The 16,525-nt window shown below is 36.9% G+C and overlaps 1 protein-coding gene across 6 annotated transcripts in view; it reads left to right on the top strand.

Moving 5' to 3' along the window:
- Positions 1–16,525, top strand: part of METTL8 (methyltransferase 8, tRNA N3-cytidine) — a 113,741-nt gene that overhangs the window by 29,702 nt on the left and 67,514 nt on the right. For 5 of the 6 annotated variants that reach the window (XM_063694988.1, XM_031008749.3, XM_031008746.3 and 2 more), the window contains exon 2: positions 13,284–13,438. The exons of the other annotated variant lie outside the window; for it this stretch is intronic. In XM_063694988.1, the coding sequence (XP_063551058.1) occupies positions 13,296–13,438 (143 nt within the window). In that variant the 5' untranslated portion in view covers positions 13,284–13,295. The remainder of the gene's footprint in view (positions 1–13,283; positions 13,439–16,525) is intronic. 6 annotated transcript variants of the gene reach the window in all.

The raw sequence follows: 16,525 nt of genomic DNA, 5'->3' as shown, positions 1-16,525 counted from the left end.
ATCACCTTGATAAAGGTCATCACTGATTTCCTATATTTCCAAAACCAATTGTTTATTTTTGGCTTCTTTTAATATTCTTTAGTATTCAGTCCCATAAACTAACCCCTCTTCTTCCTAAATATCAGTATTACCATTAGTTCCATCTGCCCTATTTTTTTTTTTTCTTGATCAGTTCCTCTCGACTTCAGCCACCACCTGTAAAACCAGGACTTGATTCCCAGATACACATCTCTAGCACCTACCACTCACATGAATTCATTTCTAAGTACCTATTGGGGCTATCCATTTGAATATATTGTAGGATCCTTAAAGTTTGTCATGTGCAAATTGAACTCATTATCTTCCCTTCCCTACCTTCATCCCACCATTATCCAGCCTTTTTGCGTGTATGTATGAACTCTGTTTTGAATACCATCAACATCTACTCAGCTACGCAAGCCAGAAACCTTGTCCCCTGTTTCACTGCACACAACTTTTACATCTAGTCATTGCAAGAAATTCATTGTTTCTGCCTCTGAAGCGTGACTTGAATATGTGCCCTCGTTGATACTCATGGCCACTGTTTTCTTTAGCTGTCATGATCTAATAGTCTTAGTATGTATCCCTGGGCCTCTTTCTCTTCTTATTAATTCTGTATCTGAGTGGTTCTCAATCCTCAATGTACACCAAGACTGTATGGGGAGATTTTAAATGCTACACATGCCCTGGTCCCAGAACTTTGATTTTTCACTGATCAGTCATTGGTAGTATAAGGCCATTATAATATATATAGATACATTTTATAAATCTTTATAATCTTTATAAATAATGTCCCCCATTATCCATGGTTTCACTTTCCATGGTTCATTTACCCACTGTCAACCATAGTCTGAAAATATTACATGGAAAATTCCAGAAATAAGGCAGAAGTTTTAGACTGCATGCCATTCTGAATAGCATGATGAAATGTCACACCATCTCACTCTGTCCTGCCCAGGAAGTGAATCACTCTTTTGTCCAGTGTATCCACTCTATAACTTCTAACTACCCGGTAGTGATCATCTGCTCCTGACAGCCAGCCATTGACACCGTCATGGCTCCATGATCCAGGATTACCTGAAGCAGCTGATCGTCCTTCAGATGTAGGTCAATAGTATCTTAACACTATGTCACGATGACTGCATCATTCACCTCGCTGCATCTTATCACGTAGGCATTTTATCATCTCACATCAACACAGGAAGGGTTAATACAGTATAATAAGATATTTTGAGAGAGAGGGAGAGACTGTATTCACATAACTTATTGTATATTGTTACAACTGTTCTGTTTTATTAGTTATTGCTAATCTCTTAAGCCTAATTTGTAAGTTAAACTATCATATATATATATATATATATATATATATATATATATATATATATATATATATGAGAAACCATAGTATGTATAGGGTTTGTTACTATTCACAGTTTCAGGCATCCACTAGGGATCTTGGAACCTATCCCCTGCAGACAGGATGAGGGGGGGACCACTGAACAGATCTCATCATCTTGCTCTCTTATTTAAAATTCTGTTTGTTGCATTGCCTATGAGAAAATATTCAAACTGCTTAATTTGGTGTACATGAAGATTCCTATCTGGCCTCTGCCTAACTTTCCAGCCTTATAACCACCTCCCCACCCCACCTGTCTGCCCCTCACATCATAGTCTGTAGTCATACAAAATTATTTTGTTTTACATTTTTAATTTTAGAACACTTTTAGATTTATGAAGAAATTGTGAAGTTAGTATAGAGAGATTCCATATAGTCCATACCCCGTCTCCCTTGTTAGTAACAGATTCGTATGGTACATTTGTTACAGTTAATGAACCAATATTGATACATTATTGTTAACTAAAGTCCATATTTTATTCAGATTTCCTTACTTTTTACCTAATGACTTTTTTGAGTTCCAGGATTCCATCCAGGATACCACATTACATGTAGTCACCATGTCTCCTTATTTTGCTTGGCTCTGGCAGTTTCTCAGACTTTCTTTGTTTTTGATGACCTTGACAGTTTGGGGAGTATTAGTCATATTTTATAGAATGTCTGTCAACTGGGGTTTATCTGATAGTTTTCTTATGATTAGACTGAAGTTATGGGGGTTGGGGAAGAAGAACATAGAGGTAAAGTGCTGTTTTTGTCACATCATATCAAGAATACATGCTATCAGCACTATCACTGTTTATGTTAACCTTGATCACCTGGCTGAGGAACTCTTTGTGAAGTTACTCTGCTGCAGAGTTATTTTTCCCCCTGTCCACACTGAACTCTTCAGAAAGAAGTCACTATGTGCTGCCCACACTTAATGAGGAGTTCCACTTCCTTAAGGGAAGAGTATTTATTTACATAAATTATTTAGAACTGTTTGCATGGACGATTTCTCTCTTCTCCCTCATTTATTTGTTTATTTAATCATTTATATCAGTATGGATACATGGATATTTATTTTATACTTTGGGTTGTAATCCAAAACTACTTTTTATTTTGTTGCTCAGAGTGTTCTAGCTTTGGCCATTGGCTACACATTCAGTTGGCTCCCGTGTCCTTTTGACAATACCCTCAGCACTGTAGGTTTTTTTGGTTTTTCGGGTGTATGTGTGTGCACTTCCTTACTTTCTGGCACTATAAGATGCTCTAGGCTCATCTTATATTCTCTGCCTCAATCCTAGAATCAGCCAGTTCTCCAAGCAGCCATGGTTCTGTTTTATTAGAGAATGGTTAGAAACGAAGATCTGGGTACTGGGTGTGCTTGTTGCCACTGGGATGTGGTGACTTCTAGGCCCTCTCAGATGACATAGTAAGGAAATATATGTGTGTATACTAATCAATGTATACATACATATCTACAGATATTTCTATATGTAACGTATGTATATTAAGCTAAATATGAGTGCATACAAATGACTTGCATTCTAAGTCATTACCATATAGATTATTCTAGCCTTTTCTTCTCCCTTGTTTGTAACCTCCCACTCCAACAATGAGAAACCTGGCTTCTGCCAAGTATCACCTACTTCCTAATTGTTCAATTCTGATTTCCTTGTATACTGATTTCAGAATTGTTAACCCTTTATCAACTAGAGTACAGTGCTTATTACCATTCCTATTGCCTTCAGTTTTATAGACACTATTCATATCCAGAATTATTTAGGTCAGCACCTTTTTCTATATTATTTTTATTCTCTGAATATTCCATGTTTTCACACCTGTTTAATCTTTATTTGTGCTAATCCTCCTGCCTGAAATTCCCTGGCTTTTACCCTTTTCTCCGTGGAATGTTACTCATTCTTCTATACCCAGCACAAATATTACCTCCACCAGAAAGCTTCTCAGAGCCACCACTAGTAGACTTAATCATTCATTCCTCTGTGCTCCAATAGCATTTTGTACTTACCTTTACTATATATCATGTCAGGATTCTTTGTTTGCATCTCTTTCTTCCTCACTTAATGGTAATTCTTGAGAGCAGAAACCAAATGGATTTGTCTCTGAAATCCCAGGACTTAACAATAATACATATTACATAACAGAAAACCTAATAGTGGCTAAAATACAAAAGGATTTACTTTTTTCACCTAGCAAGAAGTCCAGAGATAGACTATCATTGGTTTACCTGTTCAATGATGCCATCAAGAATCCAGGCTTTTTTCCTTCTTCCGTACACAGAAGTCTAAATGTGAAATGCCAGGTAAATAAGTTAAAACCAATTTCATTCTGGCCCAGTATAATGTGTTTGGAGACAACATCCAGAGAAATAAGAATAGTTCAGATATTTTGGATTGAGATGGATTTGAGATGAGCTTACATTAAATCCCTTAGAGAAATAACTTCTGAGTCCCAGTTGCCTCTTTTTGTGTGAGTGAGTGTATCATGTAGCCACCATTCAGGGCGGTCATGGAGAACAAACACTAAGCATGAAATTCCCATTTTGAAGCTGCAGAGTTACTGACGTCATAGTGTGATCAAAGTGCTCTGCAAATACTTACTGTAATTATTGTTGTTGTTCTGTTCTTGCTAATAACCTTATTTATACCCTGAAATTATAATCATCCAAAGAAAGATTAAAACAAGATGCATGAGTTGCCTAAGCTGTTTGTCTGGCAGATGGTCACCCTCTGAGTTCTCTGAAATTGCCAGGGTTAATTGAAGCTTCAGTTTTCACTGCAGTGTAGTTGATACTTAAGTGTTTCTTACCTGTCAGCTTTTGCTCTCCAAAAAAGTACAACAATAGCGCTTAATTTGTTCTCATTAATGCTAGCCTCTCAGGTAATGTTTAGTGCAACTTCATTCTAGATGATGTTTGCTTCCCAGCTTCCCAGCTGAGAAGAAATGCTAAACAGTTACAAAGGTGAAAACATGAATGTCTCACTAATTTATTTATTTAAAGGATACTCAGAACTCAGGAAACATTGAAGGGAAGTTAAATTTTAAATGGTGGACTGGCATTTAGTGTATGGTTAATAGCAGTTCCTCTCCCTGGGGTTGCAGTGAGCTGAGACAACTGGGAATCATCCTTGGGGAGTTTTACAAATAGTTTTTCCTAGAGCTAGCTAAGTGCTCCAAGGATAATCGTTATAGATTCACACAAACAGCAGTACTGTTTGCTCTATTTCTTTGGTGTTCCTCTAGTAGTAGTAAAATGCAAGAAAGCAGTCTTAGGAACCATCTTAAAAAGCAATGGAACTAAGAAGCCGTTCTTTGCCTCTACTAAGCTCTGCAGAAGCAAACCAGTGAAAAGACGTGGGTGTTAAAATGTTACATTATTTAGGTGATGCAAGAGCCTTTTGTCTGCACCTTGAGGTTTGAGTACAGATTATACATATTGTTATGTATGGGTTCAGCACATATAGTAATATGACAAGCCAAATAAGAGAATGACTGTGCTTTCCTAAATCTGGGGACTGCTGGCTACCAATGGCATTGCTTGCTATTTGATTAAGGCCCAAGAGAAAAACAGAGTTGAGAGATGAAGGGAGAGAAGGAATTCTGGGCCTCCTTAAATCAGTTGCAACAAAATTAGCAACCCCATTAAAGACTGGGGAATCAGTAACATGATCCTTCTTGTATATGTGGTGTACAAAAGTAGAAGGCAAATGGGTGAATTATATGTATGTGAATAATAATGCTGTTCAAAAAAGCAAAAACAAAAACATCCAAAAAGGTAGAATGTGGATTCTTTAATTAGACTGCTTGGACTGGAATTGAATCTCTATAAATTTTTAGCTGGGTGACTTTAGGCCTGTTAGTTTACTTCGTCCTTTATAGGTTTTTTTCTTAAAATAGTACCACTTGATAGGGAAATGGAAGCTAAATAAGATAATATACTGTATGTAAGTGCTTAGGATAGGTCATCACACATGGTAAATATTTAACTTTTTTTAAAAAAAAAATGAAATTTACATGGAAGAGATATTGGAATTGGTGCATTATTTCCTTTTATTTATTTATTTTTATTTTGAGATGAGGTCTCTGTGTTGCCCAGGCTGATCTCAAACTCCTAGGCTCAAGCAATCCTCCTGCCTCGGCCTCCAAAAGTGCTGGGATTACAGGCATGAACCACTGTGCTCAGCCTTTACTTTCTAAAATATTTTTTCAATTTGCAAAATATACTATGCAGTCTTTCCTTTTATTAAAATCCTTCTTTAAAAAAAAGTATTACTCAAAACTATTGCTCCCCAAAAGCAAAATTTGCAGTTAAGAGGTATTTTGTCATGTGCATTACATACATTTTACCTATTCCTGTAGCATATGTTATAGTTTGTTGATATGGTCAGGCAGATGTATGAATCATTGTGAAAAGGATCCCATTTTAGTGGTAGGCAAAGCATCTAGCCAAAATTTGTAGCTGGGGAGAGATCTGCTCCCCATAAGTTGGCCTTCTGTATCAAGGCTGCTGCTTTTGCCACTATGCTCATTGTGGTGGTAGTCTGCTCAGGAAACTGGTAACTATTAAAACCACCTTCTCCTTGGCTTGTCATAGTTACTATGTATGCTGAACCCAAGTCCTTTTAAACATTTGTTCTTTTCCTTACATTCTAAAATAGGCACATACCTACCTACACCTAGAGCTGGCAGGAAGTCTGTCAGCTTTTCTTGGTATGCCTCTTTATACTTGGTAGCATAATAAATGCGATTTTTAATGACACTGTCAATCTAATACTTGAATGAGCTTCATTTCCTTTCTCGTCTGTTCCTTAGTGATTGCTTTAACCATTGCCTATTCATAACTGAGCCTTGGCATTAAGATCTCATAGGGGCATGGCCCTAAAGTCTTGCTTGTTCTGTTTCATTTTGGCCTTCTTAGGATTCAAGAGGAAGGACCTTCATAGGATGGTGAGCTGAAAATGGGAACCTGTGGGCAAAGTTGGTACAATATATACCTTTGTTGTGACATTAATTTGAGTTAAGTGAAGGGTCAGGACCACGTTTTCAGATTTTTCACATAGTAAATTTTTAAAAACTGAAACACCTTATCAGGATTTGTGGAAATTTTTGTTGCCTTCTTCATACTTCCTCCATTTCCAGAACTTTTTTATCTTCCCTAAATGAAACTCTTTATCTATTTATTTTTTACTTTTTTGGTATCTAGCTTCCTTCTTTAATTGTATATATAAGGTATACAAGAAGATGTTTTAATATACATATACACAGTGAAGTGGTTGCCGTAGGCAAGCAGATTAACAAATGTATCTTCTCACATAGTTACCTTTGTGTGTATGTGTGGCAAGTGTACCTGAAGTCTACTGTTTCAGCAAAAATCCCAAATATAATACAATATTATTAACTGTAGTCCTCGTATTGTACATTAGATCTGTAGACGTGTTCATCCTACATATCTGCAACTTTGTATCCTTTGATCTACGTCTCCCCGTTTCCTCTCGCCCCTCCCCTATCCATTAAAAACTTAATTCCCCATTCCCCCTTCCCCAACCTCTGCCAAACACCACTCCACTTCCTGTCTCTATCGGTTTGACTACTCTAGGAACCTCATATAAGAGGAATCATACAATATCTATCCTTTTATGACTAGCTTATTTCACTTAGCATAATATCTTTAAGACTCATCCATGGTTGTACCATGTGTCAAAATTTCCTTTCTTTTCAAGGCTGGATAATGTTCCATTGTACATATATATATATGTATGTATCACATTTTGTTTATCCATTTATCTTCAATGGACACGTGGGTTGCTTCTACCTTTTGTCTATTGTGAATGATGTTGCTATGAATATGGGTGTACAAATATCTCTTTGGTCTCTGCTTTCACTTCGTTTGGGTATATACCCAGAAGTAGAATTGCTGAATCATCTGGTAATTCTATGTTTAATTTCTGAGGATTCACCATAATGTTTTTTCATAGCCGCTGTATCATTTTATATTCCAATAGCAATGAATAAGGGCTCCAATTTCCTAATTTCTCCACATCCTCACCAATACTTGTTATATTCTGGGTTGTTGCTGTTTTTAAATACCAGCCATCCTATTAGGGGTGCTGTTTGTTTTGATTTTAATTACAAATGTAATTAATAAATTTAGGGCTATTCAGATTTTCCCTTGTGTTATTTTGTTATTATTGGTAAGTTATGGTTTTCAAGGACTTTGTCCCATCTAATGAATGCAATAAAATTGTCCATAATATCCCAGTATTAGCTTTTCAATGTGTGTAAGGTCTGTGGTGATATCTCATTTTTCATTCCTATTATTGGAAGTTTGTGTTTTGTGAAACACATGTTTGATATCAGTCTTGCCAGAAGTTTATCAGTTTTATTAATCTTTCCAAAGAACTAACTTTTGACTTTGATTTTTCCCTGCTTTGCTCATTTTCCCTCCCTCCCTCTCTCTCTCTTTTTTTTTTTTTTTTTTTTTTTTTTTTGAGGCAGGGTATTGCTCTGTCGCCCAGAATGCAGTGCAATAGCATGATCATAGTTCACTGCAGTCTTGAACTCCTGAACTCAAGTGATCCTCCCTCGTTGGCCTCCCAAGTAGCTGGGACTACAGGCACTGGCTAAAAACAGTTTGTTTAAACTTGTTTGTTTGAAGTTTTTTGTTGTTGATGTTGTTTTTTTTTTTTTTTTTTTTTTTTTAGAGACAAGGTCTCACTATTTTGCCTAGGCTAGTCTCAAAGTCTTGGCCTCAAGCCATCTGCCCACCTTGACCTCCCTCCCAAAGCTCTGAGATTACAGACGTGAACCACCATGCCTGGCCCTGTTTTCTATTTCATTGCTTTCTGTTTTTATTTTTTATTATTTCCTTCTTTCTACTTACTTTGGGTCTAATTTATTCTTATTTTTCTAGCTTGTGAAGATGGAAGCTGAGGCCAGGCAAGATGGCTGATGCCTGTAATCCCAGCACTTTGGGAGGCTGAGGTGGGAGGATCCCTTGAGCCCAGGAGTTCAAGACTAGCCTGGGCAACATAGGGAGACCCTGTCTCTTAAAAAAAAAAAAAAAAAAAGTAGCCAGGTGTGGTGGTACATGCCTGTAGCACCAGCTACTTGGGAGGCCAAAGCAGGCCTATGGGCTATGATCGTGCCATTGCACTCTAGTCTGGGTGATAGAGCAAGACCTTGTCTCAAAAAAAAAAAAAAAAAAAAAAAAGATAGAAGCTGAGATTATTGATTTGACATCTTTCTCTTTTCTAATAAAAATATGTAAAACTATAAATTTCTCTCTATACACTGCTTTAGTTGCATCCCATACATTTTGATATTTTGAGATTTTGTTATCATTCAGTTCAACATATTTTATAATTTTTCTTCAGATTTGTTCTTTTACTTATAGGTTATTTATAGCTGTGTTGCTTAATTCCTTAACATTTGGAAATTTTTGTAGCTATCTTATTATTTTGAATTTGGATACAAAAGCAAGGATTGACAATATGCTGCCTATTAGAAAAGCACTGCCTATTAGAAAAGCACACAAATAGACTAAAATTTTTTTAAAAGATACACAGCATGCCATACATGACATTACATTAGACAACTGGTAGGGCTGTATTAATATCAGACAAAGTAGACCTCAAGAAAATGACTATTACCAGAGATAAGAAGGGACATTTATTAATACAAGTTAATTCATCAAAATATTAACATTTAATATTATTATAGTCAAAAAGCACACTCTGTATGATTTTAATACTTTGGGATTTTTATTTATTTATTTATTTATTTATTTATTTATTTATTTATTCATTGAGACAGAGTCCCACTCTGTCACCCAGGCTGGAGTGCAGTGGCACAATCTCGGCTCACTGCAACCTCTGCCTCCTGGGTTCAAGTGATTCTTGTGCCTCAGCTGATTATAGGCACCCGCCACCATACCCAGCTAATTTTTTTTTGGATTTTTAGTAGAGATGGGGTTTCACCATGTTTGCCAGGCTGGTCTCAAACTCCTGACCTCAGGTGATCTGCCCGCCTTGGACTCCCAAAGTGCTGGTATTACAGGCATGAGCCACTGTGCCTGGCCAGCCAAATTTATCTATTTATTGAGACTTGTTTTATAGCCCAGCATATGGTCTACCTTGGTGAATGTTCCATGTTCATTTGAAAAGAATGTGTATTCTTGCTATTGCTGTATGATGTTCTTTCTATAAATGTCATCTAGGTCAAGTTAATAATGTTCAAATCTTCTTTATCCTTTTTGATTTTTAGATAGCTTGTCGCTGGTTATTTTTCTATTTATTACTGAAAAAGGGTTGTTAAAATCTCCAAGTATTACTGTGAATTTGTTAAGTTCTCCTTTTAGAAAGTTCTATCTTTTTGCTTCATTTATTTTACAGCTTTGTTATTAGGTACATGCATTTTTAAGACTGCTATGTTGTCTTGATGAAATGGCTTATTATCATTATTAAATGCCCCTCTTTATCTCTATAATAGTCTTTTCATTGAAGTCTACTTTGTCTATTAATATAGCCCCACCAGCTTTCTTATGCAGTGTTTGCATGGTATACCTTTTTTTATGTTAATCTATTTGTTTCTTTATATTTAAAGTGCTTGCCTTATAAACAGTATATTGCTGGGTCTTACTTTTTTTAATCCAAGTTAATAATCTGCTTTTTAATTGGAGCCCATTTACATTTATTGTAAGTATTGATATGGTTGGGTTTAAATATGCTATCTTGGTATTTGTTTTCTATTTGTCCTATTTGTTTTTCATTCCTCTGTTCTTCCTTTCTTGCCTTCTTTTGGATGAATGGAATATTTTAAACTGTACCTCTTTGTGTTGTTTCAAATAAAAATACTACTTATTCAGACAGTTTTGTTGTGCAAATATCTGAGTTAAACTGGTATTCAAATTAGAGTATGCCAAAAGAGAGCTAAGAGAAGGTACATAAAGGGATTGGGTCATTCTGGTGGCAGAAACCTACTTTTTCTACCACAATTTTATTTGGGGCTGGCCCTGCCCTTCTTTTCCCACAAAACTGAACCATGACCAGCAAACCTTAGGCTAACGTGGTAGTAATAATACAAAGCACATATTTGTTAATCATCGTAGTTAATTTAATTGGATAGCTACCTATACATTGTCACATTCTTCTATCACTTCCTTCGCACTGCAAGGATCTTAATTAGGATCCACCCTGGAAAATATGAAGTAACTTCCATCCAATTAGATTTATGTCAGACAAATACCATTTTTATGTAATCAGTCAAACAATTCATGAGCAGCCTGTTGCTGCCTCTAGAAGCTTGCAATTTAAGTAAGAAGGCATTTATATAATTTTATTATGTATTTATCTCCTATATACAGTTATTATATATTTATGTAATAAGATAAATAGCAATGCAAGGCTGTGCATAACTGTTATAGATAAGCAAGTGAAATAAAGATGTTTGTGTGGTTAATTAAAGAAACAGCTGCCTAAGTAGGGAAATTGCCACATATTTAGACCCTGGTCACACCACACTTTCTCCACAGACTAGCAGCCTGCAAGATTCACATTTCTCTGACATTTTCCTGAATTGCCTAATAATCCAATCTGGTTGTATCTTTTTGTCTCTGTCTGCAGAGGCTCTTGGTCATTTATAGTGAGAGAAACTCTTACTTTTTTTTCTTCCCTCTTCTATATATAGATGAGTATAGATAAGTATCACGTGATTATTTAAAGGATTGGAATTCTATTTTGATTTGCCTTTCCTGGGTAGGAAACATTTACATCATTTTATACTTTTGAGCATGAATTGCCTCTCTTTCTAGTTGTAATCAATTTTTACTCTTCAGCATACAAAAGATTTTATGAATACTATTCACTGCAGAAAGAGCTCTAAAAATAATTTTGCAGGTAGGGTTTTATAGAACACTGATAGTCTTATGTGGAACATTGGCAGGCAAAAAGAACAAAGGCACATCAGGGTAAAGGTGGTGGTAGGTGGAGCATTTCATTTCATTTGCCTCCACCAAAGAGCTTGCATTTACTGGAGAAGGAAAACAAATAAGAAACAGGAGCATCTGCACTTGCTGTTGAAGGTTTCATTTCTCATCACTGTTAAGTCACATTTGAATGGAACCATTACAGTCTTGTTGGTATGTATAACTATGCCCCCACTTTTTTTTTCCAAAAGGAAAATCTTGAATTTTATGTTTAAAAGTACAAAGAGCTGTTTTTGACATTCTGCAGTTCATTTTGGAATTCACAGTCTTAAACCTATTCATTTTCAGTACGGTGGTAAAGAGTGCACAGTATATGGCATTTTTACGCCTAATAGCACCTCCAATAATCTGTGATGCATATTACATACACACATCTTTTAGCATCTGTTTCCACCTGACAGCTGACAGCATTAGGCTGAATGTTGTGATGAACAACTGAAATGTCAAGCAGTATTACAATGGTTTCTTATTGGAAAAAGTAAGCACCTTAGAGCTTCTTTTTAATACTTTTCCATAAAGATTTTAAAGTGACATATTTACAAGTACATAATTAAGATGACATACTCTTTAAATGCTTGTTATTCTTCCAGAAATGGAGATGGATTTGGGCTAATCAGCAGATGATTCTCCTCTTGAGCTAGGGTATAAGCATGCTTTTTTTTTTTTTTTTTTGCTTTTTTATAAGACAGAGTCTTGCTCTATGACCCAGGCTGGAATGCAGTGGCATGATCATGGCTCACTACAGCTTCAGCCTCTAGGCTCGGCCTCTTATGTAGCTGGAACCACAGATGTGCACCATCACCCCTAATTTTTTTTTATTTTTTGAAGAAATGGTCTCACTATGTTGCCCAGGCTGGTCTCTAACTCTTGGATTCAAGTAACTCTCTCACCTTGGCCTCCCAAAATGTTGGGATTACAGGCATGAGCCACTGCACCTGGCCTTAAGCATGCATTTTTGTTTTGTTTTGTTTGTTTTGAGACAGAGTCTTATTCTGTTGCCCAGGCGGGAGTGCAGTGACACAATCTCGGCTCACTGCAATCTCCGCCTCCCGGGTTCAAGCGATTCTCTTGCCTCAGCCTCCAAGTAGCTGGGATTACAGGAACTCACATCACTCCTGGATAATTTTTTTTTTTTTTTTTTGTATTTTTAGTAGAGATGGGGTTTTCCGATGTTGGCCAGGCTGGTCTCGAACTCCTGACCTCAAGTGACCCACCTGCCTCGGCCTCCCAAAGTGCTGGGATTACAGGCATGAGCCACCATGCCTGGCAAAGCATGCATTTTGTTCAGGGAAATCTATTTTGCATCCATATTACTGACTATTCTTAAAAATATATGTATACAGGATTGTTAGAATTAAGAATTGCTAAGATTCTGTCTTAATATTTATTTATTTGACTGATTTTCATATTATTCAGTTCAGCACGGAGAATGAGAATTACAGGTTTGTTTTCTTATTCTTCTACCATACTTGGGATTTTTGTCTAGTGGTCACAAAATATTTCCTAGAAATATATTTTCCTAGACTTACCCCCCAAAAAATAAAATTACTTTAAAAAAAAAACTGTCTTTAGTACACAAATTCAGACATGCTTTGATCATGTGCTAAAAATTAAATAAGCAAATAAAATATCGAACAAAGCAAAGTTGGTCAAGGCTATGGCTTCAAAAAAATGCCAGCCAGTGTTGCCCACCCTAAATGTTTCTCTCCCATCTCTTGGCCTGAATATACTTCAGGAGAGAAGCTGTTATGCTCATCTTTCATTAAAAAGTTTCTAGTTTTCATGTGCATTCTCAGATTGAAAACCTTTAGAACCAGGTTTTGGGTATTAGATAAACAATACACTGTTTAATCTATGTTGACTAATTAATCATTTGTAACTTTTTAGGTACTGCTTAGGATGAATATGATTTGGAGAAATTCCATTTCTTGTCTAAGGCTAGGAAAGGTGCCACACAGATACCAAAGTGGTTACCACCCAGTGGCCCCTCTGGGATCAAGGATTTTAACTGACCCAGCCAAAGTTTTTGAACACAACATGTGGTGAGTTTTCTTTTTAAGTCTGATATTATGTGTGTTTCTTAAATATCACCAGTGGTATTATTTTCATTTAGAATTAAGAAAGGGTTTTTAAAGCTGATGACCTAACTCATGTTGTAGAGGTCCAAAAGCTAGGGTAACCGATCCTGACTTAAGTGTTGCTGATTCTGAAATTTCATTGCAAATGGAATTGGAAGAGTGAAACTTCCCATATGCTTTTAGTAGCCTTGGAGTTCTTGCAGGCCCTTCCTACTTACCTCTGATCCTGATTTGCCTGCTGTCACTGGGTGGGGGTGAGGATTCTTTCCTAGGTGGGGCCCTCCTCCTGCTCCACAGTTCCTTCCCTCTTTTTCATACTTGTCATCCAGCAAATGCAGATCAGTACCTGTGGCTTACTGAGCACCAGGGAGATCATATTGGTATGATTCTCATCTATGCTTTCAGGGAATCCACCCTGTTTGGAAAGATAGATATTTACAGAAAAAGCTGATAATTACCCCTACAAGGCAGTAAATTGTGAGGGCTCAATGAGTGTTACAGACTATATGCCATATGAGAACAACTCAGTAATGCAAAAACACTTCTGTTTGGGCATAGTTAGAAAGATTTCTTAAAGTGAGGGAAACAGATTACGATTACAGGCACACCTCAGAAATGTTGTAGGTTTGGTTGAGACCACTGCAGTAAAGCAAATATTGCAATAAAGTGAGTCACACAATTTTTTTGGTTTCCCAGTGCATATAAAAGTTATGTTTACACTATACTGTAGTCTCTTAAGTGTACAATAGCATTATGTCTAAGAAAACAATGTACAAACCTAATTAAAAAGTAATTTCTTGCTAAAAAATGCTAACAGTCATCTGAGCCTTCAGTGAGTCATAATCTTTTTGTTGGCAGAGGGTCTTACCTCAGTGTTGATGGCTGCTGACTGATCAGGGTGGTGGTTGGAGTGGCTGTGGCAGTTTCTTAAAATAAGACAACAATGGAGTTTCCCTCATCAACTGACTCTCCCTTTCATGAAAGATTTCTCTGTAGCATGTGATGCTGTTTGATAGCATTTTACCTACAGTAGAACTTTCAAAATCAGTCAGTCCTCACAGATCCTGCCACTGTTTTATCAACTAAGTGTATGTAATATTCTAAATATTTTGTTTAATATTTAGAATTATGTCTAAATTCTTTGTTGTCTAAATTATGTCTAAATTCTTTGTTGTCTAAATTATGTCTAAATTCTTTGTTGTGATTTCCACAGTGTTCACACTGTCTTCACCCCGAGTAGATTCCATCTCAAGAAACTACTTTCTTTGCTCATCCCTACAAAGGAACTCCTCATCTGTTCAAGTTTTATCATGAGATTGCAGCAATTCAGCTAAATCTTTAGGCCCCACTTTTAATTCTAGTTCTCTTGCTGTTTCCACCATATCTGCCGTTACTTTTTCCACTGAAGTCTTGAACCCCTTATCATCCATTAGAATCAACTTCTTCCAAACTCCTATTGATGTTATTATTTTGACCTCCTCCCATGAATCACAAATGTTCTTAATGGCATGTAGATTGGTGAATCCTTTCCAGAATGTTTTCAGTTTACTTTGCCCAGATCCACTAGAGGAATTACTATTTATGGCAGCTATAGCTTTACGAAATGTAGTTCTTAAATAAGACTTGAAAGTTGAAATTACTCCTTGATCCAAGGGCTGCAGAATGGATATTGTGTTAGTTGGCCTGAAAGCAACATTAATATCCTTGCACATTTCCATCAGAACTCTGGAGTGACAAGGTATATTGTCAGTGAGCAGTAGTATTTTGCAAGGCATTCTTTTTTCTGAGCATTAGGTCTCCACAGTGGGCTTAAAACATTCAGTAAACCATGCTATAAACAGATGTGTTGTCATCCAGGCTTTGTTGTTTCATTTATAGAGTATAGGCAGAGTAGATTCAGTATAATTTTTAAGGGCCCTAGGATTTTTGGAATAGTAAATAAGCACTGGCTTCAACTTAAAGTCACCAACTGCCTTAGCCCTTAGCAGGAGAGTCAGCCTGTCCTTTGAAGCTTTGAAGCCAGGCATTGACTTCTCCTTTCTGGCTATGAAAGTCTTAGATGACATCTTCTTCCAATAGAAAGCTGTTTTATTTACATTGAAAGTTTGTTTTTCAGTGTAACCACCTTCATCAGTGATCTTAGCTGGATCTTCTGGATAACTCGATGCTACAGCTTCTCCATCAGCACTTACTGCTTTGCTTTGTACTTTTATGCTGTGGAGATGTCTTCTTTCCTTAAACCTCATGAACCAACCTCCACTAGCTTCACTTTTCTTCTGCAGCTACCTCATCTCTGTGAGCCTTCATAGAATCAAAGAAAATTAGGGCCTTGCTCTGGATTAGGCTTTGGCGTATGGGAATATTGTGGCTGGTTTTATCTTTTATGCAGACCACTAAACCTTTCTCCATATCAGTAATGCTATTTCACTTTCTTTTCATTCATGTATTCACTGGAGCAGCATCTTTTTTTTTTTTTGAGACAGGGAGACTCTGTCACCCAAGCTGGAGAGCAGTGGTGTGGTCACGGTTCACTGAACCTTCACCTGGGTCAAGTGATTCTCTGGCCTCAGCCTCCCAAGTAGCTGGGACTATAGGCATTCACTGCCATGCCTGGCTAATTTTTGTATTTTTTGTAGAGATGGGGTTTCACCATGTTGCCCAGGCTGGCCTTGAACTCCTGAGCTCAAGTGATCTTCCCAACTCAGCCTCCCAAAGTGCTGGGATTACAGGTGTGAGCCATAGCACTCAACCTGGAGTAGCATCTTTAATTTCCTTTAAGAACTTTTCCTTTGCATTTCACAAGTTGACTAGTGCTAGAGGCCTAGGTTTTGTCCTATCTCAGCTTGCAAAAGGCCTTCCTCACTATGCTTAATCTTTTCTAGCTTTTGATTTAAAGTGAGATATATATAACTATTCCTTTCATTTGAACACATAGAGGCCATTGTAGGGTAATCAACTGGCCTCATTTCATTATTGTTTTGTCTCAGGGAGTAGGGGAACCTGAGGAGAGGGAAATAGACAGGGAAAGCCAGGTCGGTGGAGCAGTCAGAA

This window comes from Gorilla gorilla, chromosome 11 (assembly GCF_029281585.2).
Source record: "Gorilla gorilla gorilla isolate KB3781 chromosome 11, NHGRI_mGorGor1-v2.1_pri, whole genome shotgun sequence".
NCBI classification, from domain to species: Eukaryota; Metazoa; Chordata; class Mammalia; order Primates; family Hominidae; genus Gorilla; species Gorilla gorilla.
Note: the sequence above shows the minus strand (reverse complement) of the source record. Positions and strands in the feature narration are given on the sequence as shown.